At 43.7% G+C, this 25263-nt stretch overlaps 1 protein-coding gene across 1 annotated transcript in view; it reads right to left on the reverse strand.

The window, feature by feature from the left end:
• Positions 1-13951, reverse strand: part of LOC137426816 (casein kinase I) — a 77154-nt gene extending 63203 nt beyond the window's left edge. Inside the window, exons 1-4 of the mRNA XM_068115741.2 lie at positions 13712-13951; positions 8999-9109; positions 8641-8789; positions 6986-7214 (exon numbers count right to left, since the gene is read on the reverse strand). Coding sequence (XP_067971842.1) covers positions 6986-7214; positions 8641-8789; positions 8999-9109; positions 13712-13796 — 574 coding nt within the window. The 5' untranslated portion in view covers positions 13797-13951. The remainder of the gene's footprint in view (positions 1-6985; positions 7215-8640; positions 8790-8998; positions 9110-13711) is intronic.
• Between the last annotated feature and the right edge of the window lie 11312 nt (positions 13952-25263).

A 25263-nucleotide genomic window follows, 5' to 3' on the forward strand; every position in this document is an offset into this window, starting at 1 on the left:
ATTTGAAGAGGACTTGCATATCTGGTGACTGAATTCAACCTCCAAGTATTTTTGAGGTCAACATATGCCAAAAGATCAACATAGGCCAAAAGGTAAACATGGGCTATATTTCTAAAATCCTCAATTTTCATCCGATTGACTTGAAATTTGAAGAGGATTTGCATATCAGGTCACTGAATTCAACCACCAATTATTTTTTAGGTCAACATGGGCCAAAATGTCAACATGGGCCAAAGGTCAACAATTTAAGTGCAATTTCTAAAATCCTCAATTTTCATCTGATTGATTTGAAATTTGAAGAGGGTTTGCATATCATATCAGGTCACTGAATTCAACCACCAATTAGTTTTGAGGTCAACATGGGCCAAAAGGTCAACATAGGCCAAATTTCTAAAATCCTTAATTTTCATCCGATTGACTTGAAATTTGAAGAGGACTTGCATATCTGGTGACTGAATTCAACCACCAAGTAGTTTTGAGGTCAACATATGCCAAAAGATCAACATAGGCCAAAAGGTCAACATAGGCCATATTTCTAAAATCCTCAATTTTCATCCGATTGACTTGAAATTTGAAGAGGATTTGCATATCAGGTCACTGAATTCAACCACCAATTATTTTTGAGGTCACCATGGGCCAAAATGTCAACATGGGCCAAAGGTCAACAATTTAAGTGCAATTTCTAAAATCCTCAATTTTCATCTGATTGATTTGAAATTTGAAGAGGGTTTGCATATCATATCAGGTCACTGAATTCAACCACCAATCAGTTTTGAGGTCAACATGGGCCAAAAGTCAACAACATCGGCCAGATTTCTAAAATCGTCAATTTTCACCCAATTGACTTGAAATTTGAAGCCGATATGCATATCTGGTCTTTGAAATCAACCACCAATTATTTTCAAGGTCAAATATGTTTTATGGATTTCACAAGTATCATGCTCTGCATGAAGTCTTTCCTGTTTGTTACTTGCGAAAATCAAAGATTTTTCAAGCATATTGGTTGGTCTTGTTTGTTTGTTGTTTGTATGTGAGCAGGATATCTCAAAAGGTTGTGGACAGACTTGGACGAATTTGGTGGACAGGTAAAGTGTGTGAGAAATTGATTATATTTTGTTGAAGATTCAAATGTGGATACTATAATTTTTTAAGTGATTCTTCACCATTGGGAGATATGGCCAAGAACGATATATAGCAGGATATCTCAAAAAGTTGTGGATGGATTCGGATGGAACCTGGTGGACAGGTTGGGTGTGTGACAATAAAGAATTGATTCGATTTTAGTGAAGATCCGAATCCGGATCCGGATACTATCATTTTTTTAAAGTGATTCTTCACCATTGAGAGATGGGGCCAAAAACTATATATTGCATGATATTTCAAAAAGTTGTGGACGAGTTGTGACAAAACTGAGTTGGTTCAGTGACAAGAACAAGCCGTTTAAATTTTGGTTCAGGTCCGGATCCAGATCTGGCCCATCAGTGGGGTATACAAAATGTAAACTGTTCAGCCTGGCAGATATACAAGTGCTGTTCTACTTTACATGGACATGCGTTTCCAACAATGTTATTTCTTCTTACGCATGAGCGGTACATGAGGGCTTCATTGGTGTATCGGTGATTATGCTACTACTAATGCAGATGGTAAACATATTATTTTATAAGTAAAAAGAGCATTTTTTTTATTATAATGACATCAGTAAGTATTGATAAAAACATAAAATATGTCCAAACATCAATAAGAAAAAAAAAAAAAAAATTCCATTGCTCCTACTCCTCCTACATGACAGTGGTGGGAGACAAGGTGGGAGGACACTCATCCTGCTGCAAAACGAAGGAGTAAACAGCGCTGATCATCTCAGAGTGTGTACATACAGTACAAACAGTGGAGGAGGGTGTGTTTACTCAGCGAGCGCTGCGTGTTATGGATTTTTATCTTTTTTAGTAAAAACAATTCTCCATGACAAAGAGCTCGAGGCGAGGCGGGAAGCTAGTGACAGAGAGAGGCACAGTATTGAAGGTGTGGGAGGAATATTTCAAACAGCTGTTTCACCGGGAAGGAAGCAACGGCAAGCTGGAGCTATCGAGTTATGTGGAGGCAAAAGTGGGGTTGGTGGAGGAAATGCGGACAGCATTGCAGAGGGTGAAAAGGGAAGGAGACCGGGCATTGATGAGGTGTGTACAGAGATGATAATTGCAGCTGGAGAAGTCATAGTCAGGTGGACGAAGAGGTTGTTGAATGTATGTATGAGAGAGGGTTCAATTCCAGAGGGGTGGGGGACAGGGTTAATTGTGCCGATATGGAAGGGGAAGGGGGATGTTCAAGATCTGGGGAAGTACAGGGGCATTACACTCCTTAGTTATGTCATGAAGGTGTTGGAGAGGGTTCTGGACGGGAGGATGAGGAAAAGTGTGGAGAAGGAGATCGGAGAAGAACAGCCGGGGTTTAGAAAAGGTAGGGGAATGACAGATGGGATGTTCTTGCTGAGACAGCTGGTGGAGAAGAGGTTGGAGGTGCAAGGTGAAATTGCAGTGGGTTTTGTGGACCTGAAGAAGGCCTACGACATGGTCCCGGGAGGGATGGTGATGGCGACACTAAGATGGATGGGAGTGCCGGAAGGAGAAGTTAGGTTGGTAGAAGGGATGTACAAGGGAATGAAGGGAAGAGTTTTGGTTGGTCCTGGGATGTCAGAGGAGTTCAATGTGAACATCAGTTTGAGGCAGAGAAGCTCTCTCAGCCCATTCCTATTTATCATGGTGATGGAGCTGGTAAGCAGGAAGGTGAACATGAAAGATATTCTGTGGAGGATATTGTATGTGGACGATCTGGCTGTTGTGGTGGAGAGTGGGTGGGAGATGCAGGAAGTACTGGGGATGTGGAAGGAGGCATTTGAGAAACATGAGCTGAAAATGAGCATGGAGGAGACGGGGGTGATGTGGGTTGGGCAGCAGAGAAAAGAAATGATTATCAGGTTAGAGGGGAAGGAGATCAGACAAGGAAATAGGCTTGATTATCTGGGTGGAACAATGACCGGGGATGGTAAGTCAGAGGCAGAGGTGCGGAGGAGGATTCAGGTGGGTGCAAATGTGTGAAGGAAGGTGGAGGGTATAATGGCAGACAGAAAGATTTCAAGGAGATTGAAAGGAAAGGTTCTGATGTCGTGTGTAACACCGGCATACCTTTACGATCTGGAGACGGTGGCACTGACAGAGAGACAACAACAGAGGCTGCAGGTTTGCGAGAATAACTGGGATAGGAGGATTGTGGGAGTGAAGAGGGTGGATAGCAGGAGAATGGATAACCTGAGGGAGGAAATTGATGTGCAGATCAGCTTGATGGGGAGATTGGTGAAATGCCGGCTGAGATGGGTTGTACATTTGGTGCGGATGGGGGAAGAGAGAATGGCAAAGGGCGGGTAGGTTGAGGGAACAAGGTAGGAGGAAAAGAAGTAGACCACGGTTGAGATGGAAGGATTATGTGAGGAGGGAGGTTGGAGGGTGGAGAGAGTTGGCTGAGGACAGAGGGGAGTGGAGGAATATCGTGGCCAAGGCAGGGCAGGAGTTTGGTGCTATTCGACCTCGCCCCTTATAAAGGGAAGAGGAGGAAAAGAACAAATAAACAAAGAGCTCTATAACAAATCAGCGATTACTGTACTTACATTTCAATAGCATGTAATTAATAGACATACTCACCTACAATTGCCATTATCATTATGTATCATTTTATCATTATTATTATCATTATAATCATTACTATTATTTACTATAGTCACTATCATTATCATTGTCATTTCAATCATACATAAATTAATACATACATTATGTGGAGACAGACAAACATACAGACAAACAAATGGTCACAGACTGGTACTTGCGAAATCAGTTGCTGTGACCTTGCGCTTTGGAACCCAAAAATAATAGGCTCCTAGCTTTTGATTGGTGAACCAATTCTGTAGCCCAATATGCAAATTTTGTTCACATTTTAAGTCAATCAGAAGAAAATTTACTATTGTATGTGATCTTGACCTGTTGACCTTTTGACGTCAAAAACAATCGGCTTAAGTGACCCAATATGCAAACGCTGTTCAAATTTCAAGCCAATCGGAGAAAATTTAAGATTCTATGTGACTTTCAACTTTGACCCTTTGACCTAAAAAAGAATAGGCTACTAGCTTTGATAGGTGAACCAATTAAATTACCTAATATGCAAATTCTGTTCAAATTTCCAATCAGGTTAAAATTTATGATTCTATGCTACCATTACCTTTTTAACTAAAAAAAACAATAGGCTACTACCTTTTGATTGGTGAACCAATTCAGTCACCCAATATTCACAGTCACGCAAGCAAATTCTGTTCAAATCTCAAGTAATCGGACGAAAATTGACGATTTTATGTAATCTTGACCTTTGACGCTTTGACCTTTTGACCTTTTGACCTTTGAAAAACAATAGGCTTCAAGATATTATCTAGCTCTATCGGGTAGTTAAATTTCATGAAGATGGGTGTAGAATTGCAACCTGTAGGTGACTGACAAACATACAAACAGAATAACAGAACAGACGAACAATATACTTGCAAATTTTCAAAAATAACAAACAGACCCAAATGCAATACTTTCGCCTTTGGCAACGTCACGGAAATGACTGGAAGTTTCAACATTTGAAAAGGTTACATGTGGCAGATTAATTTTTTTAAGGAATTACTTTCAGGGTAATCCTTGTGCAATGTCGTCAGCAAAGGTTTGGCGACATGTAATCTCGGCTTATGGAAGGCCAAGATCAAATCGGCAAAGACGTTGTGGTTGAGTCTTGCTCAAATCAGACACCATGAGTAAGACAAACTGAATCTATTTGTTTCGCAAATGCACATCTGACTGGGATTCAATGAAGTTTGGTCTTCTGGTTGAATCATTGCTGAGTCATGGTTACTGCAAATGCAATTCCCCCGTAGGTTATGGCAGGAGTTTGGACTTTGGTCAGGGTGCTGGCAGACAATGGCCTAATTCTATTCGTTTTTGAAAGGCATTGTGGGAACGGGAAGGGTTTTTAATGTCCACAAACGAATGGTAACAGACAGAAAGATAGCAGGATGAGACAAAAGCAATACAATTGTGATGGAGCTGCTACTTGTACTGCTGTCCTCTTCCTCTCCCTTCACCTCTCCCTTCACCTCTCCTTTCACCTCTCCTTTCACCTCTGTCTTCCTCTCCCTTCACCTCTCCCTTCACCTCTCCCTTCACCTCTCCCTTCACCTCTCCCTTCACCTCCTTTTTTTTTTCTTTTTTTTTTGTATACAGAGTCGAGGCTCGTGAAAGAGCTAACATTTATCAAACAAACAAATCAAACAAGCAAGCAAACAAAGTATATAAAAAGGGGAGCGGTCGACAAGATGGGGAGAGAAGGGGAGGAAGCACACAAACACAACATTTGAGAGCAGGGACATCGGGAGATGTGTGGGAGGGAGAGGGCCTGGGGGGAGGCAGGATAGGTATAAAACGCAAGGACACCAAGGACTTCCAGGAAAGAAGTCAAAAGTCACCTCAAAAAAGTGGATTTGGGGTGAAATTAGCGGGGGTAGAAAAGATCAAGGTTTTGGATTGGGGAAGATAAGAGATGGTGGTGAACAGCCGTTTTAAAGACCTGGAGGGAGGCGTGGGATTGAAGAGAGTGAGGGAGTTTGTTCCAGAGCCGGGAGAAAAGAGGAATGAAGGAGTGAAGGTGAGCAGAGAGTCTTGATTTTGGCAGTTTAACCATAAGAGGGTTGCAGGCAGATCTTGTGCGACCTGTAGGAATATTTGGGGGACAGAGCCCAGAGAGAGCTGGGGGAGCAAGGCCGGAGAGGAGTCGGTAGAAGACGGAAAGACCACCAACCTGCCTGCGGTGAGTGAGTGAGAGGCCCTCGGAGATAGCGTCATCGTGGGAGATTCCAATGATTGTGAAAGCTTTGGCCTCAACAGCGTGAAGACGAGCTCGGTGTGAGGCAGGAGCACCAGCACAGAGCGGGGAACAGTATTCCATTTAGCTGCGGATGAAAGCCTTGTATGTGGTGAGGAGCTCAGGTGTGCCAAGGAAGGACTTCGCACGACGGAGGATGCCCAGTCGGCGACTGGCTTTGGAGGCTAGCTTGGAAATGTGGTTTTCCCAGGAAAGATCATGGCAGATAGTGAGACCCAAAAGTTTGAGTGACAGAACTTCTTGGAGAGGATTATTCAGAAAGTAGATGGGAGGGCTGTCCAGTCGGTCTTTTCGGAGATACATCGTAAGAGTGTGAGATTTGTCAGGATTGAAAGACATGTTCCACTTGTTTGCCCAGTCTGTGATTTTGTCCAGGTCTGCAGAGAGTGAGGAGCCTGCAGACTGCCGATCTGAGGGATGAGGAATGGAGCGGCAGAGAGTGGAGTCATCAGCAAAGAGATAGAGAGGATTTTCAAGAGAGTCAGAGAGATCATTGATGAAGACCAGAAAAAGCACAGGGCCCAGAACACTCCCTTCACCTTTCTACTCTCTCTCCTGTCTCCCTCCCTCCCCCTCACCTTTTCCTCCACATCCCGCTCTCCACTTCCCTTCGCACACCCCTCTACCCCTCTCCCTCTCTAGATTCTTCATCCCTTCTCCCCCTTCTCTACCTCCCCACCTCTCTCATCTCCATGTTCCTCACTCCTCTGCAACCCTCTCTGCTCCTCCCTATCCCCCATCCCCCTTCCTCTCGCTCTCCCCCTCCTACTCCCTCCCACTCCTCCCACCCGTCTCTCTACATATTGTACCTTGCCACAGAGTGTTGGCTCTGCCAAAGTATTTTCAAGGCAAGATAAATGCTGGGTGGTTTTTGCTTGTGCTTGCTCAGCTAAACAGCCATGGTAAATTGAACCCGCACAGGCAAGGCCAATGCAAAAAGGCCTTACCCAATCAGCCACTCTAAAGATACAGTAAGTAATTTAAAAAAGGGAGGAGTAGAAGCTAGAAATAACAAGAAAAAGCCTCATACCAATGCCAAGGTGTGTGTTGATGGAGGCGTAGCGTGCCGTGCCCGTCAGATTCTTATTCTCGCGGTATGGGATGTGTTGATGGGTTCGTGCATCTCGGTATTTCTTGGCAAGGCCCAGGTCGATGAGATACACCAGGTTTCCCTTCTTCCCCAAACCCATCAGGAAGTTGTCTGGCTTTATATCTCTGTGGATAAAGTTTTTGGAGTGCAGATACTCAATTCGACTGATCTGCGGAATCAAAGAGTTGGAAAGAGAAGGAAAGGGGATTTGCAAGTTTGTAGATTCAATGAAGTCCTGGAAGAGCTGAGGCTATAAAGGCCATGGCTTGGGAAGTGAACGGAGGTGATGAGTGGTGAAAGAAGAGCTCTGAATAATTAAACAAAAACAATTATTTCAAATGGATGTAAACATATACATAGACAAACAGGAATAATGGATTGGTGTTCCATTCTGAGCATTTAGCTCATAAATGGATTCCAATGATTCCAATGAATGGTTCCAATTCCAATGATTGATTCCAATGATTTTGCCAATTCCAATGATTCCAATTCCATTGCCTGGGTTCCAATGGCATAGGCCTTGGACGTATTTAAACACAACCAACAACTCAAGTCTCAACACCAGCCAAGGCATTCATTTGTCCAATGTCTACCAATGTCATTCTAATGCATTTTTATTATTTCATCATATGCAGCCTTTCGCTGATTGGCTGCATCATTTTTTTCTGGGGGCGTGGCTGTGTCGTACTCATTTCGCCGACCTCGGAAGGATGACAGGCTGAGTCAACCCACCTGGTGTTAACTCAACAGTACGGCAGACCCTGGGATCTTAAGCCAGCCACCTTAACCCAACACCAGTCTTATTGCGATGCATGGATAGACTGATTGAGATTATAAAATCTTTTTACGAAATTATAAAATCTTTTAAGATGACTTCTTTTTCTTTCTTTTTTACTCCATGTGTTTTTTACCTCCCTCACCACCCCACCCCCCTTCACACACCTACTCCCACCAAGCACTTTCCCTCCCACAGATCTCCCGATGTCCCTCCTCTCAAATGTTGTACTTGTGTGCTTCCCCCTCTCTTCCCATCTGGTCTCCCGCTCCCTTTATTTTGTCTTATGTGTCCGTTTTTTTTGTCATTAACGTTAACTCTTACACGAGCCTCGATCTTGTATACCAAAAAAAAATCACTACAAAGTAGTAAAATAGCGTTATTCGGAGATAGACTGATTGAGATTATAAAATCTTTTTATGAAATTATAAAATCTTTTAAGATGAGTTTTTTATTATTTTTTTACTCCATGTGTTTTTTACCTCCCTCACCTCCCACCCCCCTTCCCACACCTCCTCCCCCCAAGCCCTCTCCCTCCCACAGATCTCCCGATGTCCCTGCTCTCAAATGTTGTACTTGTGTGCTTCCCCCTCTCTTCCCATCTGGTCTCCCGCTCCCTTTATTTTGTCTTATGTGTCCGTTAGCTTTTTTTGTCATCAATGTTAGCTCTTACACGACCCTCAATCTTGTATACAAAAAAAAATCACAAAGAATAATAAAATAATGTTATTCGGCAATAGACTGATTGAGATTATAGTGGTTTGTTTTGTCTGTAGATATAAAAGGTGATGGCGACACGAAGAGGTGCACAAGTAAGCACCATTTGGTCAGCGAGGAGCAGGACTGTTTTGAGGCTGAACCTCCGATTGCAGAAGTTGAAAAGGTCTTCCATGCTGGGTCCCAGCAACTCCATTACCATGACGTTGTAGTCCCCTTCGGCACCACACCATTTGATGGAGGGAATTCCCACTGGTAAAGTGAGAAGTCAGGAGAATGTTAGTTCTTAGGATTTCAGTTGAAGTTAGTGATTTGGGTTTGGATGTTTTGCGCTTAAGGAGTTATTGGGAGATACGACGAGAGATGAGACGAGAATAAAGTTTTACACTAAGATGATGGATCATGGTCACCGCTCAAGGTCTGAAGAACATTATAAGCAATGGCCAATATTAAGTCATCACCTCCACCCTGAAGCAGCTTGTAAATCTTGCTTTCGATGTGAAGCTGTGGATGCTTTGTCTTTACGTTCTCAAGTTTGATGGCCACCTCCTCACCCGTTGCAGTATTGGTCCCTAGATCCGCAGAGACAAGGACAGGACAGTATGAACATTAGAAAACGGCAGCATGCAATTGATATGTTTGTATACGAATGGTCATACATGCATCCGTCGGTGTCCAAGGGTCATTCGTTCAAAAGTTCTGTCACCCACTCCCGACTCCTTTCTGCAATAAATTCTGTCTATAAATGCGGGCACCTTGAATCCACACGAACCAAATTTGACATTATCTGACGAGCAAGGAATGACCAGCTCTCATGAAAAGCTCCATCATCCTTTTCAACAATGCAGCATCTCATGCAAAACACAATGTCTATGAGCCGGTGGAGTCCTGGGAGTGGGAGTTTTTGCCTCTCATTGGACCTACGTCCAAGTGACCTGTAAAGGTTGTCCACCATGAAAAAAAAAGATGCCTCGTGCCAGGATTGACGTTAAACTGGGCGTCGCATCTGCCAGCATTAGTTGGTGGACGTTAAAGATCCCATGGTGTGTTTCGCGAAGAGCAGGCGAGCTATCGCCGACACCGTGGCCAAATTCCAAATCATTGCCCTTACCTACAGGGGCAATGCATCAGCGGCAGAGCAGCGCTCCCAACCGCTGCATACAAAATGAATGAATGAAGGGATAAGGTCTTCGAGTCATGCTTGCTGCCAAATCCATACCGTCCCAATACTTTTGGCATTCTAGGCTAACACCCCACGGCATTTCCTCAACCCCAACACACTAAGAAAAGACACTTCAGATGACAGTGATAATATAAATATAGCCACCAATACTTTATCCAATTTCAGAGATGAAAGCTTCTTGAAAATGTCACCAACAGCAACTGTAATTTTAGGGAAAGGCCTCCAGGAGATTCCTCCGATTGTGTACGAGCAGCAGCAATAACCATTTCAAATATCATGAAGCACAAAGTAATCATCATATGGTATTTTTGATATCATATCATTTCATACTTGTAGCCTGGTGTTGGGTTGGCCAGGGATTGGTGTTTCGGTTAGGGTGTAGCTTGGTCGGTTAGGGTGCCGGCTTGGGATCCTGGGTTCGAATCCCGGTCGATCGCTGAATTAACGCCAGGGGGGTTGACTCAGCCTGTCATCCTTCCGAGGTCGGCAAATCGAGTACCAGTTCACTGGTTATTCCCTTTGTGTCGCAAGAGGCGACTAACAGAGTTGGCGGCAGGAAGGGCATCAAGCATTGCTTCAAAAAGGGGACCACGGTATCCAAAAAAAGGCCAAAAAAAAGGCCAAAAAAGGCCAACCCCTCCTCTGCAGGGAAAAATGGCCTCCAAAGGTGGTTCTTCTTCTTATCTCATTTCATACTTGTAGCCTGGTGTTGGGTTGGCCAGGGATTGGTGTTTCGGTTAGGGTGTAGCTTGGTCGGTTAGGGTGCCGGCTTGGGATCCTGGGTTCGAATCCCGGTCGATCGCTGAATTAACGCCAGGGGGGTTGACTCAGCCTGTCATCCTTCCGAGGTCGGCAAATCGAGTACCAGTTCACTGGTTATTCCCTTTGTGTCGCAAGAGGCGACTAACAGGGTTGGTGGCAGGAAGGGCATCAAGCATTGCTTCAAAAAGGGGACCACGGTATCCAAAAAAAGGCCAAAAAAAGGCCAAAAAAGGCCAAAAAAGGCCAACCCCTCCTCTGCAGGGAAAAATGGCCTCCAAAGGTGGTTCTTCTTCTTATATCATTTCATACTTCTAAAGATATGGTAATATGACACAGACACAGTGGTCTCACAGAGCGAGAGATAGAAGCATCATGAAAGAAATTGAAGCACAGCACCGAATCCACCGATTCACCGCACCGAATGTTAATCGGTCCTTGATATCAAACAGCCATACATTTATTATGATGCAATCGGCAAGCATTTTTCAACAGACATCGCCATATGCCAGCCTATCCGGTATGTGCGAGTGGTCCAGGCCTATGTTTCCTAAAAAGCCTCAATCTTGCCTGTTTTCAGTCCACCAGCCGACGCGCTGATTATCAGGAAAATGGCAGTGGCATGACGGCATCACGATTCATTCCAGAAAGCTTATGACCACCAGATACCTTTCAGCACCGAATGCCAAGGCACTGCCTCACAAGGGCACTTAGCCAACCACACGATGCAGCTCTGGCTCCAAGGCTGGCGGCTGCATAAAATGGCCGTGGGAAGATGGGGAGATGACTTTGGAATTATTTGGAGCGAGAGAAGTTTTGTTATTCCATAGCTCTTATTCTAGCGCTGATTGGATGCCAGCCTTGAGGTACGCACACTCTCCTCTAAGCCATCTAGCCTGGGTTTGAATCCAGACCGGCCAGCTATAAATTGTCATCCTGGTGTTTCACAGGAAGGGTGATTCAGCAATGTGTGCAGTTACCTTTGGGACTCAATGTGATGTCTTTGATAACTCCCATTATTAACACAATATTTTATTCAGTGATAGTGCAACTCAAGTTGATTCATTCGTGAAAGGGATCTATGCAATGACAGCAAAGGGCCTTGCTTCCTTTGGTGGGAGTGTTAAGCCAGCTGTTTGTTGTCTGTGATGTCGAAATGTAGTTCCCACGGCATATTTAGCAAGACGTTCCCCTCTGAGCATTTGCTTTAGATGTGTCTTGGATCCCAGGTTCATAAGCCACACTCCTTGTTGATAGTGTCCTCGTCCGTCCTGCATGTGATTTAAGTGCAGTGCAAGCTTCCTGGTGAACCTAAGATCACCATAAAAACAAAACCTTGATGATAAACAAGACGTCCATTGGTGGGTGGTTTACTTTGAAAAGAATTGTCCATACAACCCAAACATGAACCCTACTACTATGTGATTCAACCATAAGTCAACCCCCTTCTGGTGAAACGACCTAAATCCAGGATGAATGCTCACCTACACTCATATGTTCCTCTTTTTCACACCTGTAGAACCAACTTCCACATACTCTTCAATCTCATTCTTCCCTCCAGGTCTTCGACACCATCATCTCAGATCATCCCCAAACCCAAAACCATGATCGTTTCTATCCCGGTTAACCCCCTTCAATCCCAAGACATCCCAAATTTCCAGTTTTCCCCTCCATGGAGTTTTCGTCTGGATCCCTCTTGGCCACTCCATGCATCCCCTCCTGCCTCGCATTCCTCCCCACACCCATTGTTTGTGCACGTCTCCCTCTAACTTGGCCTTTGACTCTGCTGTTGGTGTACCCCACCCACTCTACTGTTCCTTTTGTCCTGTTATGTCCTGATCCGTTCCGTGTACAGCTATCCCTTCCATGAGCCTCGACTATGTTTTTAAAAAGTGCAAGGGACATGCATGTATCATGGCTAAATGCGTTTTGGCCTACAAATGGAATAAAAAGTTTTAACTGAAACCAATGCATGAGTAAACTAGAACGGTACCCACTAGAACGCATATCTCCGCCAGGCTGAACAGTTTACAGTTTGTATCCCAGTAACAGGTCAGACCTGGATTATTCGGCCCTGAACCAAAATCTAATCGGCTTGTTCTTGTCGCCTAGCAAAATCCTCCACCTTGTTTTGTCATAATCCGTCCACAACTTTGTGAAACATCTTGCTATTTATTGTTTTGGGCCCGACCACTCAATGGTGAAGAATCACTTAAAAAATTAAATAATTCCCATATCCGAATCCATATTCAGATCTTCACCAAAGTCGAATCGATTCTTCCTTGTCCCACACCCAACCTGTCCACCAAGTTTCGTCCAAATCCGTCCACAACTTTTTGAGATATTCCGCTCACAAACCGACAGGGGTGAAAACATAACCTCCATCCACCGATAAACAGGATCCATTCGAGATCCCAGCTTATGGTAAACTTTCCATCATCCATTTCATGGAAATTCATCCTATAAACATGCGGTACTGAACAATCAATTTAAAAAGTTCAAATCAGACCAGATCGCAATCAATATAAATATTTAGAGAAACTAGAGGATTAAATAATTTCAAGGAAGGAATATAATGAAAACAATCACACATGATACTGTATGTTTTGTGAAAGTTGGGATCATATCAGCGAAGAGAGTCCAATGAACCAGATAAATAAAGAAATAATACAACAACACATCATGTAGCTTGGTCATGGTAGAGTGCTCCTGAAATTGGAATGAAACTGATGGGAACCAGGTGAGAAAGGTAAATTCAACTGCACTGCATACCTTTTGCCTGGAGGACGAGTATCTGGATACGAGCAGGTAAACTGAACATTCTCAAATTCAAATGGAAACCGTGACTACAACAGGTAACAATTTACCGTCAACATTATCATGCAGTGACGTCATCGACACCTATTCCCTTTGGGGGGGATGTTGGTGATTTTCAGTATGGAGACATTGAAGATTTACTAAATTAAAATTGAAGGGTGCATAGAGAAGGTCAATGATGACGCAGAATTGTACTGCACACGTGGGGTACTTTAAGGTGAATGACGTATATGATATATGACGTGTCGATAGCAGTGAAGGCATCATTGATGACGGTATAATGTACGATGATAACGGCCGGGGTGGCCGTGTTATCATATCAACATCAAGGTTGTGTCCGTCACCATCGGGGTAACGGTGTTTACATCACGGACGAGCCAGGGGCCATACAATGGTCTAGCTCGGATCGACGTACCCAGGTAGATGTCCCCAAACGATCCGCTCCCGATTTTCCTCCCGAGTCGAAACTTGCTCCCCACGCGAAGCTCCATTCGTGACATGTCGGCACAAGGTAGGCCGATCGGATCCAGCTGCGCCTAGTTCAGCTTTACCTGCATCGCATCCGTTGTTGTTGTTTTTTCGCGCCCCCTCTCCGAGCGCGGCCGCGACGGGTCCAGATGGACAAAGAATACCGATAAACAAACAACGGAGAGACACAATGACGATCTACAATTGGTGGTTGTTCAGCGCGTTATTTAAACCGTTATGATCAAATCTACAGACGCACAATCGCGGGATAATATATTATTATTATTATATATAGCTATATCGCTTTGTTGTTGCACCGGATCTCACGGACGGACGTACGTAAAGGATACCCGGTGCATACGACGCACGCAACCCGGCGCGAGGCGCGAGGCGATCGCGAGAACCGCAGCGCGCGCCTGACGTCACGCGTAGCGGGTGACGTCACTCGGCGCGAAATTCAACTTCTCTGCAAAAATTAATACGGTGCGTGTGACGTTCAATACGCGTTCTGTCGAACGTGCAATACGTACGAATTACGTTTAACGAGGAACTTTGGTCCACGACGAGGCCGTTCGACCCGGCATACCTGCGCCACACCTACGCCAGAGACCATCCATCACCCATCAGCAGCAAGACTCGGATTTTAGGCCGGCCATCTTAACGGTGAAGCCAACGACAGGCTTGATACAGGAGGTATAAGCAGACAGGACAGGTTCAGGTAGCTACAGGTAAAACTAACAGTGTTTTAAGTTGTATTGGTAGGAACAGTGCCAGATATATGGTGGTGGAGGTCCCTGGGCACACGTGGGTGGTGGTGCTCGTGCTCAACCACCAATGCATTCCAAGCACAACTGGGGACTGGCAAAACATGCAATTAGCCTGTCAAAATTTTTTATATTTATACTGTTACAACTTCCAAACTACATTTGATTTAATTTGAGTAATACACCATAACGAAACGACGAGAATTGTAAGTATAAGTAAAATAAACATAGGGGCAATACTCAGCCTAGTACTCACCTGGTAGAATCAACAGTATACTGCACTGACTAAAGGTATTTTAAACCAATTTCAATAGTTGCGAGAAGACAGGGCAGCATGTGGAATTATATTAATATAATCATAAGACAAACAAACAAACCAAAAGACCTATTCTGGGGGGAAACCCCCCCCCCCTCCACCCCTCCCACAACCCCATATACCTCCTCTGACCCCAATTTTTCTAATGCCTTGAACATTGATACATCACAGGTGATGAAGGTTGTAGTGAAGTTTCATCGTAATTGCGTGTGTAGTTTCTGACAAGAAAGCAAATACCTATTTTGTGGTGTCAAACCTGGATCCACTTTGACCCCGGTAAACCCCCTTAGACCCCGATTTTTTTTAGTGCCGTGAACAAACTTTAGTCACAACAGAACAAATATCATTCTTGCCAAATTTGGTCGCAATCCCATCCAGTGGTTTTGGAGAAGAAGTTTCAAGTGTTTACGGAATGACCGACTGACGGACTGACGACGCGCCATCGCATAAGCTCCCCTGAACTTCGTTCCAGGTGAGCTAAAAACGAGAAGAATTGCTTTATATGTTCCTGGTATCCGATTCTGCCAACACAGAAAGCAAAAATCCCTCAAACAAGTGAATGTGGACTATATTAGTGCAACCATTTCCAACAAGGCAGCTAGACATGTCAAATTGCCATTGATGCCCAATTTTTCCAGCAAATTTGCTACACTGGCTAATTTAGGGTTAATAAGCTATAATTCACAACAACAATCAGAATACACGATGTGGTATTCCATCTGGGCCACATGGATAATCCAACCCTGCAAAAATGCCCCAGACCCGTCCCAACATGTACCGCACACAATATGAACGGTTTTTCATCTCAGGTCAACATGAGCGTTCTCATCACCCTCCACCAATAAAGTGAGACTTGAAAATAAACAGTTCCCATCACCAAATAAATCTTCTTGATGAAAAATCTCCGATTGTTTGGAGTGTAAATATCGCCATTTTACAACAAACAGAACTTCCACACAACATATGACAACAACAACAACAACAACAACAACAACAACAACAACAACAACTACACCTCCAATAACAGGATCACTGCAGAAAAATAAATATTACTTAAATATTTCCCTCATACCAACAACAACACGATCGCTTCAGATAAATACTACCTTCACAACAACTTCACCTCCAACTAGAACAGCACTCGGTAGCGCATACCTCCGCCAGGCTGAACAGTTTACGTTTTGTATCCCACTGATAGGCCGGATCTGGATTTGGACCTGAACCAAAATCTAATCTGCTTGTTCTTGTCACCTAACCAACTCGTCCACCAAGTTTAGTCATAACTCGTCCATAACCTTTTGAGATATTATGCTATATGTCGGTTTTAGCCGGATCACTCAATGGTGAGGAGTCACTTTAAAAATTCTAGCAGCCGGATCCGAATCCGGATCTTCACCAAAATCTAATCATTTCGTCCTTGTCACATACGCTACATCCCTGTCAAATTTCTGCCAAATGAAAGGATTGTAAGTTCTTTTTTTAAACACCCCATGATTCGTATTGTATCTACAACGACCAGAGCAATGCGACCAGGAGAAGTAGAAGTTAAAGATTATTACTACATTTCAATGGAGGAACATATGCGATTGAGGAACGAAGGTCAAATATTTGAGGAGGTCTCTATTGACATGACAAAATATTCACATTGTAAGAGTGAGTTAAAGAAACTAAAATCTGGTAAGATTTTAGAAACTAATCCAGAAGGAATGAGACAAATCATGAAACATCTGAGTGATAATGGAGTTAAAATTTTATCATTTGGTTTTGATGTTGATGAAGAAACTCAACGCCAATGCATGAAAAGCAGAGATACTAGTATTAGTGAAGAAGAAATGACAACTCGTATTAATGCTAAAAAAGCATTTGATAAAATATTTAAAGAAAAGGATTTATTTGAACACATCTACTTTAATGATAAAGAAAAGGAAAATTTCCCCATTGCCCTTTACAATTCAGTAAATGATATTTTTCAATCAATAAATACCGAAAATTAATGTAGAAGACAGAGCAAGAAGGTTTAAGGAACATCAAGAGTTAGTTTCAAAAGTTGTAAAGCAACAGGAAGAGATAAAGAAGAAACGGAGACAGAAACTAACGGGTGAAGAAGCGTTTGAAAGAAAACAAGATAAAAAATTTTAAACCGCTTTTAAAACTTCCCAACAAAGAGAACAACCCTCTACAATTCCCACGATGGAATACACTCCTGGAAAACTTCAAATGCTCAAATATTTTAGCCAAATGACAGAGAAAGAATTAGATAATATAGGAGAATTAGAATATGATGATGAAGGATTATTTCAACAACTGGAAAAGGTAAATCAACCTCCTGATTATGTTGTGGAAGCTCTTCAAAACGATGAATATTCAGCGGTTTCAAAAACCAGAGCAGGTCTCATTCCAACAGAAGAACCAGCACAGTTCTATCTTGTTGAAGAAAAGGTACTGATATTTAATGATAAATTGATGTTCTTAAGTTCTGTCCGACCACCGATAAAATTAACCTCTAGATTAATGTTTCTTCTCACAAAAGATGGATACCATAGTGAAAGTTATTTTGATGAACCGTTGAACACACAAATTGAAGATGACAGGGTATATATTGATTTACTAAACTCAACTTGTTTATGTTGTTGAGAAATCTGGTTTGAAGAATGAAAAAGAGAAACATATTATTAAGGCTTTAACAGGGCTTGATTCAGGTGTTAGTTTTCTTCCAAATGACCCATCACAATTAGTTAATTTGCTATTATTGCTGTTAGGTAGTAAGAAGGCTGGAAACAACAGTTATTTTAATGAAGCCTCAGCCATTTCAGACCAGTTGATGAATATGAAAATAATTAATACATGTCAGTGCAAAGATATTTTATTACATATTAAACGAGCATTCTGAGTATAGCGCTGCAATACATGTCCCCTACTAACGTTCAAAGTGCCATAACTTTGTCAAAAATGATCGAATATGCAAATTTATGCACGGTTGATGCTGGTTTTCAAACTTGATCTGAGGTATGCTGAGACACATGTGTGTCACGCCTCGCCTCGTTGGATAAGCCCGCAAGGTCGCTCCGTGGAGCAGCTTGCACGTATTGCACTGTGTGAATTATATAATTACCAACTCACGGTCTGAGGTACTAGCAATTCAAGAGATATCCATTTTTAAAATATTTTCGTTTAATTAACGATACCTGCCAAACCACGTGCCCTATCGCAAATTACAAAATGACATGTTAGTAGACTGACATGCTGAACAGATCTGTGAAGTTTCCCCTTAATTGGATAAAAAATGAGGGAGGGGCTCGGTTTTAAAGGTTCATGCTTAAAAACGTCATAACTCTGAAACCATGTGACGCATGACGTCATGCTCGCTGACTTTTTTGTTCGTCATGGGTATGTGATTCTGCCTGCAAAGTTTGGCCTCGATCTGTTCAGCCGTTGCAGAGAAAAAGGGGTTTTCGTGTTTTCACGAAAAACAATATGGAGGCCGAACCACGTGACCTGTGACGTTATAATTACCATTAAAATATTCTACAGACCGAGTCCCTCATATGGTGAAAATTTGATCTCAATCGGTCCTATTATTGTGGAGAAAATCGTTTTTAAAGGAAATTAAAACTTAAAATGGCACTGAGTTAAGGATCATCAGAATTATCAGAATTACCAAAGTGCAAAGTGCCATAACTTTGTAAAAAATGATCGATATGTCGTGAAGTTCGAACTTGATCTGTAACTTATCATGAGGAAACCATGTGCCAAGTTTGAAATCATTAGCATTAAGAGTTTAGAAAAAAAGTCCGGAAAGCTGTTCTTTGTGTGACGGACTGACGGACTGACAGACGGAGGGACGGAGTGCAAACCTATAGTCTCCTCCGGTGTACACCGGTAGGGGACTAATAAGATGAGAAGCACAATTCTTACTTTTGATTTCACAACGAGTGATTACACAGCTTCATTCCCTTACCCACTACAACTTGGCCCTGCAAAAGAACATGAGGCATCTTTGTTGTCAATGGAAACAAAAGCCTAGGTCACACACACATAGGCGGATTTGTCGGCGACTACTGGCGACTGAAAAAATCGCCACCACCCGCCGACAATCGTAATGAAACCGTAATGGACGGTCGCCTGTAGTCGTGGTTATCCTCCCCAGGTCGCCTGCAGTCGGCAAGAGCCGCAAAGGGGCAAAATAATTTTTAAAATGTTTAAAAACGGCGCGCTCAGTCGCACTCGAAAAAAATCCGCCATGCTGTCGCGATGGAACCGCCATGCTGTCGTCGGTATCCGTAATAAGACCGTAAAGCGGCCGCAACCCAGTCGCTCATAGTCTTCCGCAATCGCCCCACCAGCTAGCACGGCAGAGATGCGAATGCCATACGGCCTTCCTGCGGCATCTTCCCGACTACGGGCCGACACTGTTGCGGCTGCGTATCGACTACAGAAGAACTGCCACGTCTCCCCTGCGGCTATGGGAGACTGACGACGACAGCAGTAGGACTAGTGGCGGCCGAGTTACGGCCATTGGCGACAGGGATACGACTGCCTGGCGACTGCATTACGACATACCACGATTCCATGGCAAGACAGGATGGTGTGAGGGTCTCCGTGGAGTGAGGTCCTGTGGTGCTGACAAGGATATGGCTTTATTGTTTGGACTTGGGACTTTTGGGAACTTTATTTTTGGGACTTTGGTCCTTTGGAAACTTTATTTATGGGACTTGGGACCAGTGGAAATAATTTGTTGGACTTTATTTCCATTCTCTCTCCCTGCAGAAAAGTTTGATTATTACATTACAATGATACATCTTTATTAACTTTCTTATTGTACATCAAACATCTTTATGCTTCATGTCATACATCATTGAAGTGAATAAAGTGAAATGTAAAATAGAGAGATAAAGATTTAAAAAGTTGTGTGAATCGTCTCCAATCGCCGGCGGTCTTATTGCAGTCTTGCGGACGTCGGAGTAAACCGCCACCCGGCCCCAATGCAGTCGCCGCGATCCGCCATCGGTCGTAATCTAGCCGCCAGACTGTCGCCACGCTGCCGCCGTGCATCCGCAATGCAGTCGTCGTCGATCTTCGACAGTCGCCATCCCACTCGGGGCGTCGTCGCAATGTAGTCGCAATGTGGCCGCCTGCAGTCGCCATACTGCCGCCTGACCATATTTGACCACCCGAAATCGCCAGTAGTCGCCGAAAAATCTTGATCGCCGGCAGTCGCCAGTAGTCGCCAAAATATCCGCCTATGTGTGACCTAGGCTTTATAATACCTTGTTTAATATCATGGAGAAAAATAACAAGTTTAGTTATTTAGTATAATCCACTTTATTAGTTTAGAATAATCCACTTCCTGGAAGAACATCAATTTATCATTCGTTTTTTCAAATTTTTCAAATCAATTTTTTATTTTTTTAGTTCGTTTTTGGGGATTTTAAAAAAATCACTCTATTGTGCCAAAGCCTTTTTGATTAATGACAATTATATACAAGTACACATTCTAATAAATAAGTACAAAACAATTACCAGACATTTGAATACAAGTAATAAAACAATTCCGGAAGCAGTCAAAGTTGGTGGTAAGGCTTCTTCTTCTTCCTGACCTTATCATTCTTGACTCAGAAACGTGATCAATGGCACAATTACCAGCATATATTCAACAAAAAGGTAAAATGATGATTTGACATTTCTGGTGGATTCTGATTTGGATGTAATTGCTTTTCCATTATATTTGCCCTCATTTCAAGTATGTTAATATTTCTTTTTTTGCTTGAGCAACGCCGGGTACGCCAGATATAAACACTTATATACTTTAATCGGGGTACAAATACAAATACAACTTTGTCTGGGGGGTAACATAGGCTATGTGGCCGCGGCCTCATGCGGGGGTGTGGAGGATCAGGAGAGGCGCGTAAATTCTCAATGTAAATGTGTACCGTGTAGCACCACCTAGTGATGGTGGCAGAGGGTATTACAATTTCCTTTTTTACCTGGGCAACACTTAGGTTAAAGCACTCTTTGCATGGGTACATTTTTCCTCCTTCTCTTCCCCGCTCACACAAAACGGGGGAGCCTGTCAAAGACCCGGCCCCCACACCCCCCCCCCCCCAAAATGTATATGTAGTATATCTTTCCCTTCCCTCTCCCACCCCTCCCCCTCCCCCTTCCACTCACCCCACTCCCTTCCTCAACTCTCCCTCTCCAGCCTCCCCCCCCCCCCCCCCACCTCCTGGCAACGCTGGGTACTCCTAGTAATTAATAATAATAAAAAGGAAATGGGGAGTTTAATGGGCTACCGCCGTATTTTTTTTTACTGGTATATAAATGATAGAACCAAGCAATAACCAAACCAAAGTGGAGAAAATCACAGCCTTGGTATTTAAATGGAAAGTATAACGAATGTGAAAAATATCAAACTCCCCATTCAATATCAAATGCAGTAGAGCGCATACTCCTACCGTGGGTCAAGTTGGAATAATACGTTTTGTTTAACATCCCCTCTCCCCAAAACAATAAATGAAAAAGAAAGTAGGCCCTAACTGTCAGATAATTTATTTTGATATATCTCGGAATTAGAGGAGAAAAACATCATTAAAGAATAAGAATAAAAGCTTTAATGCAGTAAAACAGAAAAAAAAATTCCCAAAATAAAATTCTCAAAAAATATTCCTGGATCCGGAATAATATCCTGAGCTTCACCAAAAACTAATCAATTCTTCCTTATCCCAACGGCAATCATCCCACCAACTTTCATCCAAATCCGTTCAGAACTTTTCCAGATATCTTGTTCACGAACATACGAACACACACACACACACACACACACACACACACACACACACACACACACACACACACACACACACACACACACACACACACACACACACACACACACACACACACACACACACACACACACACACACACACACACACACACACACGATCGAATGCATTACTCCCTGGTGGGAGTAACAAATAAGTGGATAAATTTAAATATGAGTAAGTTAGAGGCTCCTCCCAGAGGAGTCAACATCCTTGAATGGCCAGAAAACGTTGATGGTTATCAAAAGTTCAATAAAAAACAATTTTTTCAGATAAGAGCGTTTTTTCACTATTATCTGAAAAAAATTCTAGTTTCAGGAGGAAATCAGATAAGAGCAATAAGAGAGGTTTATCATTTCATCTCTGCCCAACAAAGAAACTTAAACCAAGAACCAAGTTCAAACATATTATTTATCAATATTCTTGATGGTGATGAGTTCAATAAGAAAATTAAGTTATTGTCTAAAATAGAACATAAACAATTATTTGTTGGCTCTCTTTATGAGTTCAAGGAAAATATGGGGGTATATTGAGGATTTAACCTTTGTTAATGGCTTAGATGGGAAGGGGAGAAATAGACGGATGTTTTGGGTTTTTCGGTGGGTGGTCCATAAATTCCAACGCACTTTCCCCATTCACTTACATGTAAAATTAGGTATGTTTTAGAACCCCAATTCTCCTACTACTCACACCCCTCCTCCCACTCCACTTCCCCCCACAATTCCCCTTCAACCGTCACCCTAGCTAACAATACCCATGACCAGTGCCGTATATTAACAGCACTGCCCATGACCATCTTACCCCCTCCCCCATCCCGTCACAATCCCCCATCAGCCATTACCATAGCTAACGATACCCATGACCACCCACCACCCCTTACCCCACCTTCCCCTCACAATCCCCTATCAACGGTCACCCTATCTAACAATACCCATGTCCGCCCCACACCCCTGACCCCACTCCACCACCCCTCACAATCCCCTATCAACATTCAACCGTCACTCTAGCTACCAATACCCACAACCCCAAACCAACACCCCACGCCCCACTCACCTCCACCATTCCCTCACAGTCAACCGTCACCCTAGCTAACAATACCCACAACCCCAAACAAACACACCACCCTACCCGCCTCCACCATTCCCTCACAGTCAACCGTCACCCTCGCTAACAATACCCACAACCCCAAACCAACACCCCACCCTACCCGCCTCCACCATTCCCTCACAGTCAACCGTCACCCTCGCTAACAATACCCACAACCCCAAACCAACACCCCACCCTACCCACCTCCACCATTGCCTCACAGTCAACCGTCAGCCCAGCTAACAATACCCACAACCCCAAACCAACACCCCCACCCTACCCGCCTCCACCATTCCCTTACAGTCAACCGTCAGCCCAGCTAACAATACCCACAACCCCAAACCAACACCCCCACCCTACCCGCCTCCACCATTCCCTCACAGTCAACCGTCACCCTCGCTAACAATACCCACAACCCCAAACCAACACCCCACCCTACCCGCCTCCACCATTCCCTTACAGTCAACCGTCAGCCCAGCTAACAATACCCACAACCCCAAACCAACACCCCACCCTACCCGCCTCCACCATTCCCTCACAGTCAACCGTCACCCTCGCTAACAATACCCACAACCCCAAACCAACACCCCACCCTACCCGCCTCCACCATTCCCTTACAGTCAACCGTCAGCCCAGCTAACAATACCCACAACCCCAAACCAACACGCCACGCCACCCGCCTCCACCATTCCCTCACAGTCAACCGTCACCCTAGCTAACAATACCCACAACCCCAAACCAACACCCCACAATACCCACAACCCCAAACCAACACCCCACCCTACCCGCCTCCACCATTCCCTCACAGTCAACCGTCACCCAAGCTAACAATACCCACAACCCCAAACCAACACGCCACGCCACCCGCCTCCACCATTCCCTCACAGTCAACCGTCACCCTAGCTAACAATACCCACAACCCCAAACCAACACCCCACAATACCCACAACCCCAAACCAACACCCCACCCTACCCGCCTCCACCATTCCCTCACAGTCAACCGTCACCCTAGATAACAATTCCCCACGACAACCCAACACGCCCCGGAATCCAGGCTCGCAATGCGTCGTTTCCTTATGTACCGTCGCCAGCAGGATAAGGGTGAGTTTACAATCTGACGTCACTGGCAATCTAAAAAACCGACAGTCTAGGGTTTTTTTCGGCACTTTGTGATTGGCAAATAAAAAGATTCCATTCAAATTACACCATGATTTATGATTGCCAATGGTTTCTCAGATAAAGAAATTGCGTTTGGGTTCCCCTTTAAGGGTCTTTTGGGTCTTTTCTGTATTTTGGGTCTTGATGGTCTTTTGGGTCGTCAGGGTCTTTTCAGTCTTTGGGGTCTTTTTAGTCTTTGGCGTCTTTTCGGTTTTTGAGATCTTTTCATTCTTTGGGGTCTTTTAGTTCTTTGGAGTTTTTTGGGACTTTAAGGATCTTTGGGGTCTTTTGGGTCTTTTCAGTCTTTGGAATATTTTTGGTCTTTGGGGTCTTTAAGGGTCTTTGGGGTATTTTGGGTCTTTTCGACCTTTTGGGTCTTTAAGGTTTTCGGGGTGTTTTTGCCTTTTTTGGTATTTTGGGTCTTCAAGGATCTTTGGGATATTTTGGGTCTTTGGGGTCTTCGGGATCTTTTGGGTCTTTGGAGTATTTTGGGTCTTTGGGGCCTTTTGGGTCTTCAGGGTCTTTTGGTTATCTTGGGTCTTTGGGGTCTTTTAGGTCTTCAGGGTCTTTTGGGTCTTCAGGGTTGTTAAGGGTCTTTGGAATATTTTCAGTCTTTGGGTCTTTTAGGTCTTCGGGGTATTTTGGGTCTTTAGGGTCTTTGGGGTATTTTGGGTCTTTTGGGTCCATTTGGGTCTTTTCAGTCTTTTAGGTCTTCGGGCTCTTTTAGGTCTTTGGGGTCCATTGGGTCTTCGGGGTCTTTTCAGTCTTTTTAGTCTTTGTGGTCTTTTAGTTCCTCTGGGTCCTTTGAGGCCTCGGGGCCTTTTGTTTTGGGGGTATTTAGGGTCCATGGGTTATTTAGGGTTCTCGGGGTCTTTTTGGGTCCTCTGGCTCTTCGCGGTCTTGTAGGTCCTCTGGGTGTTGAGGGGGGCGAGGGGGTGGGGGGGGGGCGTCTTTTGTGTCCTCTGGGTACTTTAGGTTAAGTATTTCAGGTTACATTTGTGGGTGGAGTCAGGTCAGCTGTCCAACCAATGGGTGAAGAGCGGACACACATCCATATGCTCATACATATGGACATACATATGCAAACACTTGCTCTATTATATATTGTGTGGGTGCGATATATATATAAATATATATAAATGAAGTGTATATATAATATATATATAAATGAAGTGTATATATAATATATATATAAATAAATATATAAATGAATAAATAAATATAAATATATATAAATGAAGTGTGGGTGCGATACGTGTGAAGGCGAAATATAGACCAATCGGATTACGTGACAGAAAGGAGCGCTTGTGAGAGCGGGAACATTACGCGCGCCTCACGCCCTGTCTCTCTCTAG

The sequence above is a fragment of the Myxine glutinosa genome, chromosome 5, assembly GCF_964187855.1.
Source record: "Myxine glutinosa chromosome 5, kmMyxGlut1.1, whole genome shotgun sequence".
NCBI lineage: Eukaryota > Metazoa > Chordata > Myxini > Myxiniformes > Myxinidae > Myxine > Myxine glutinosa.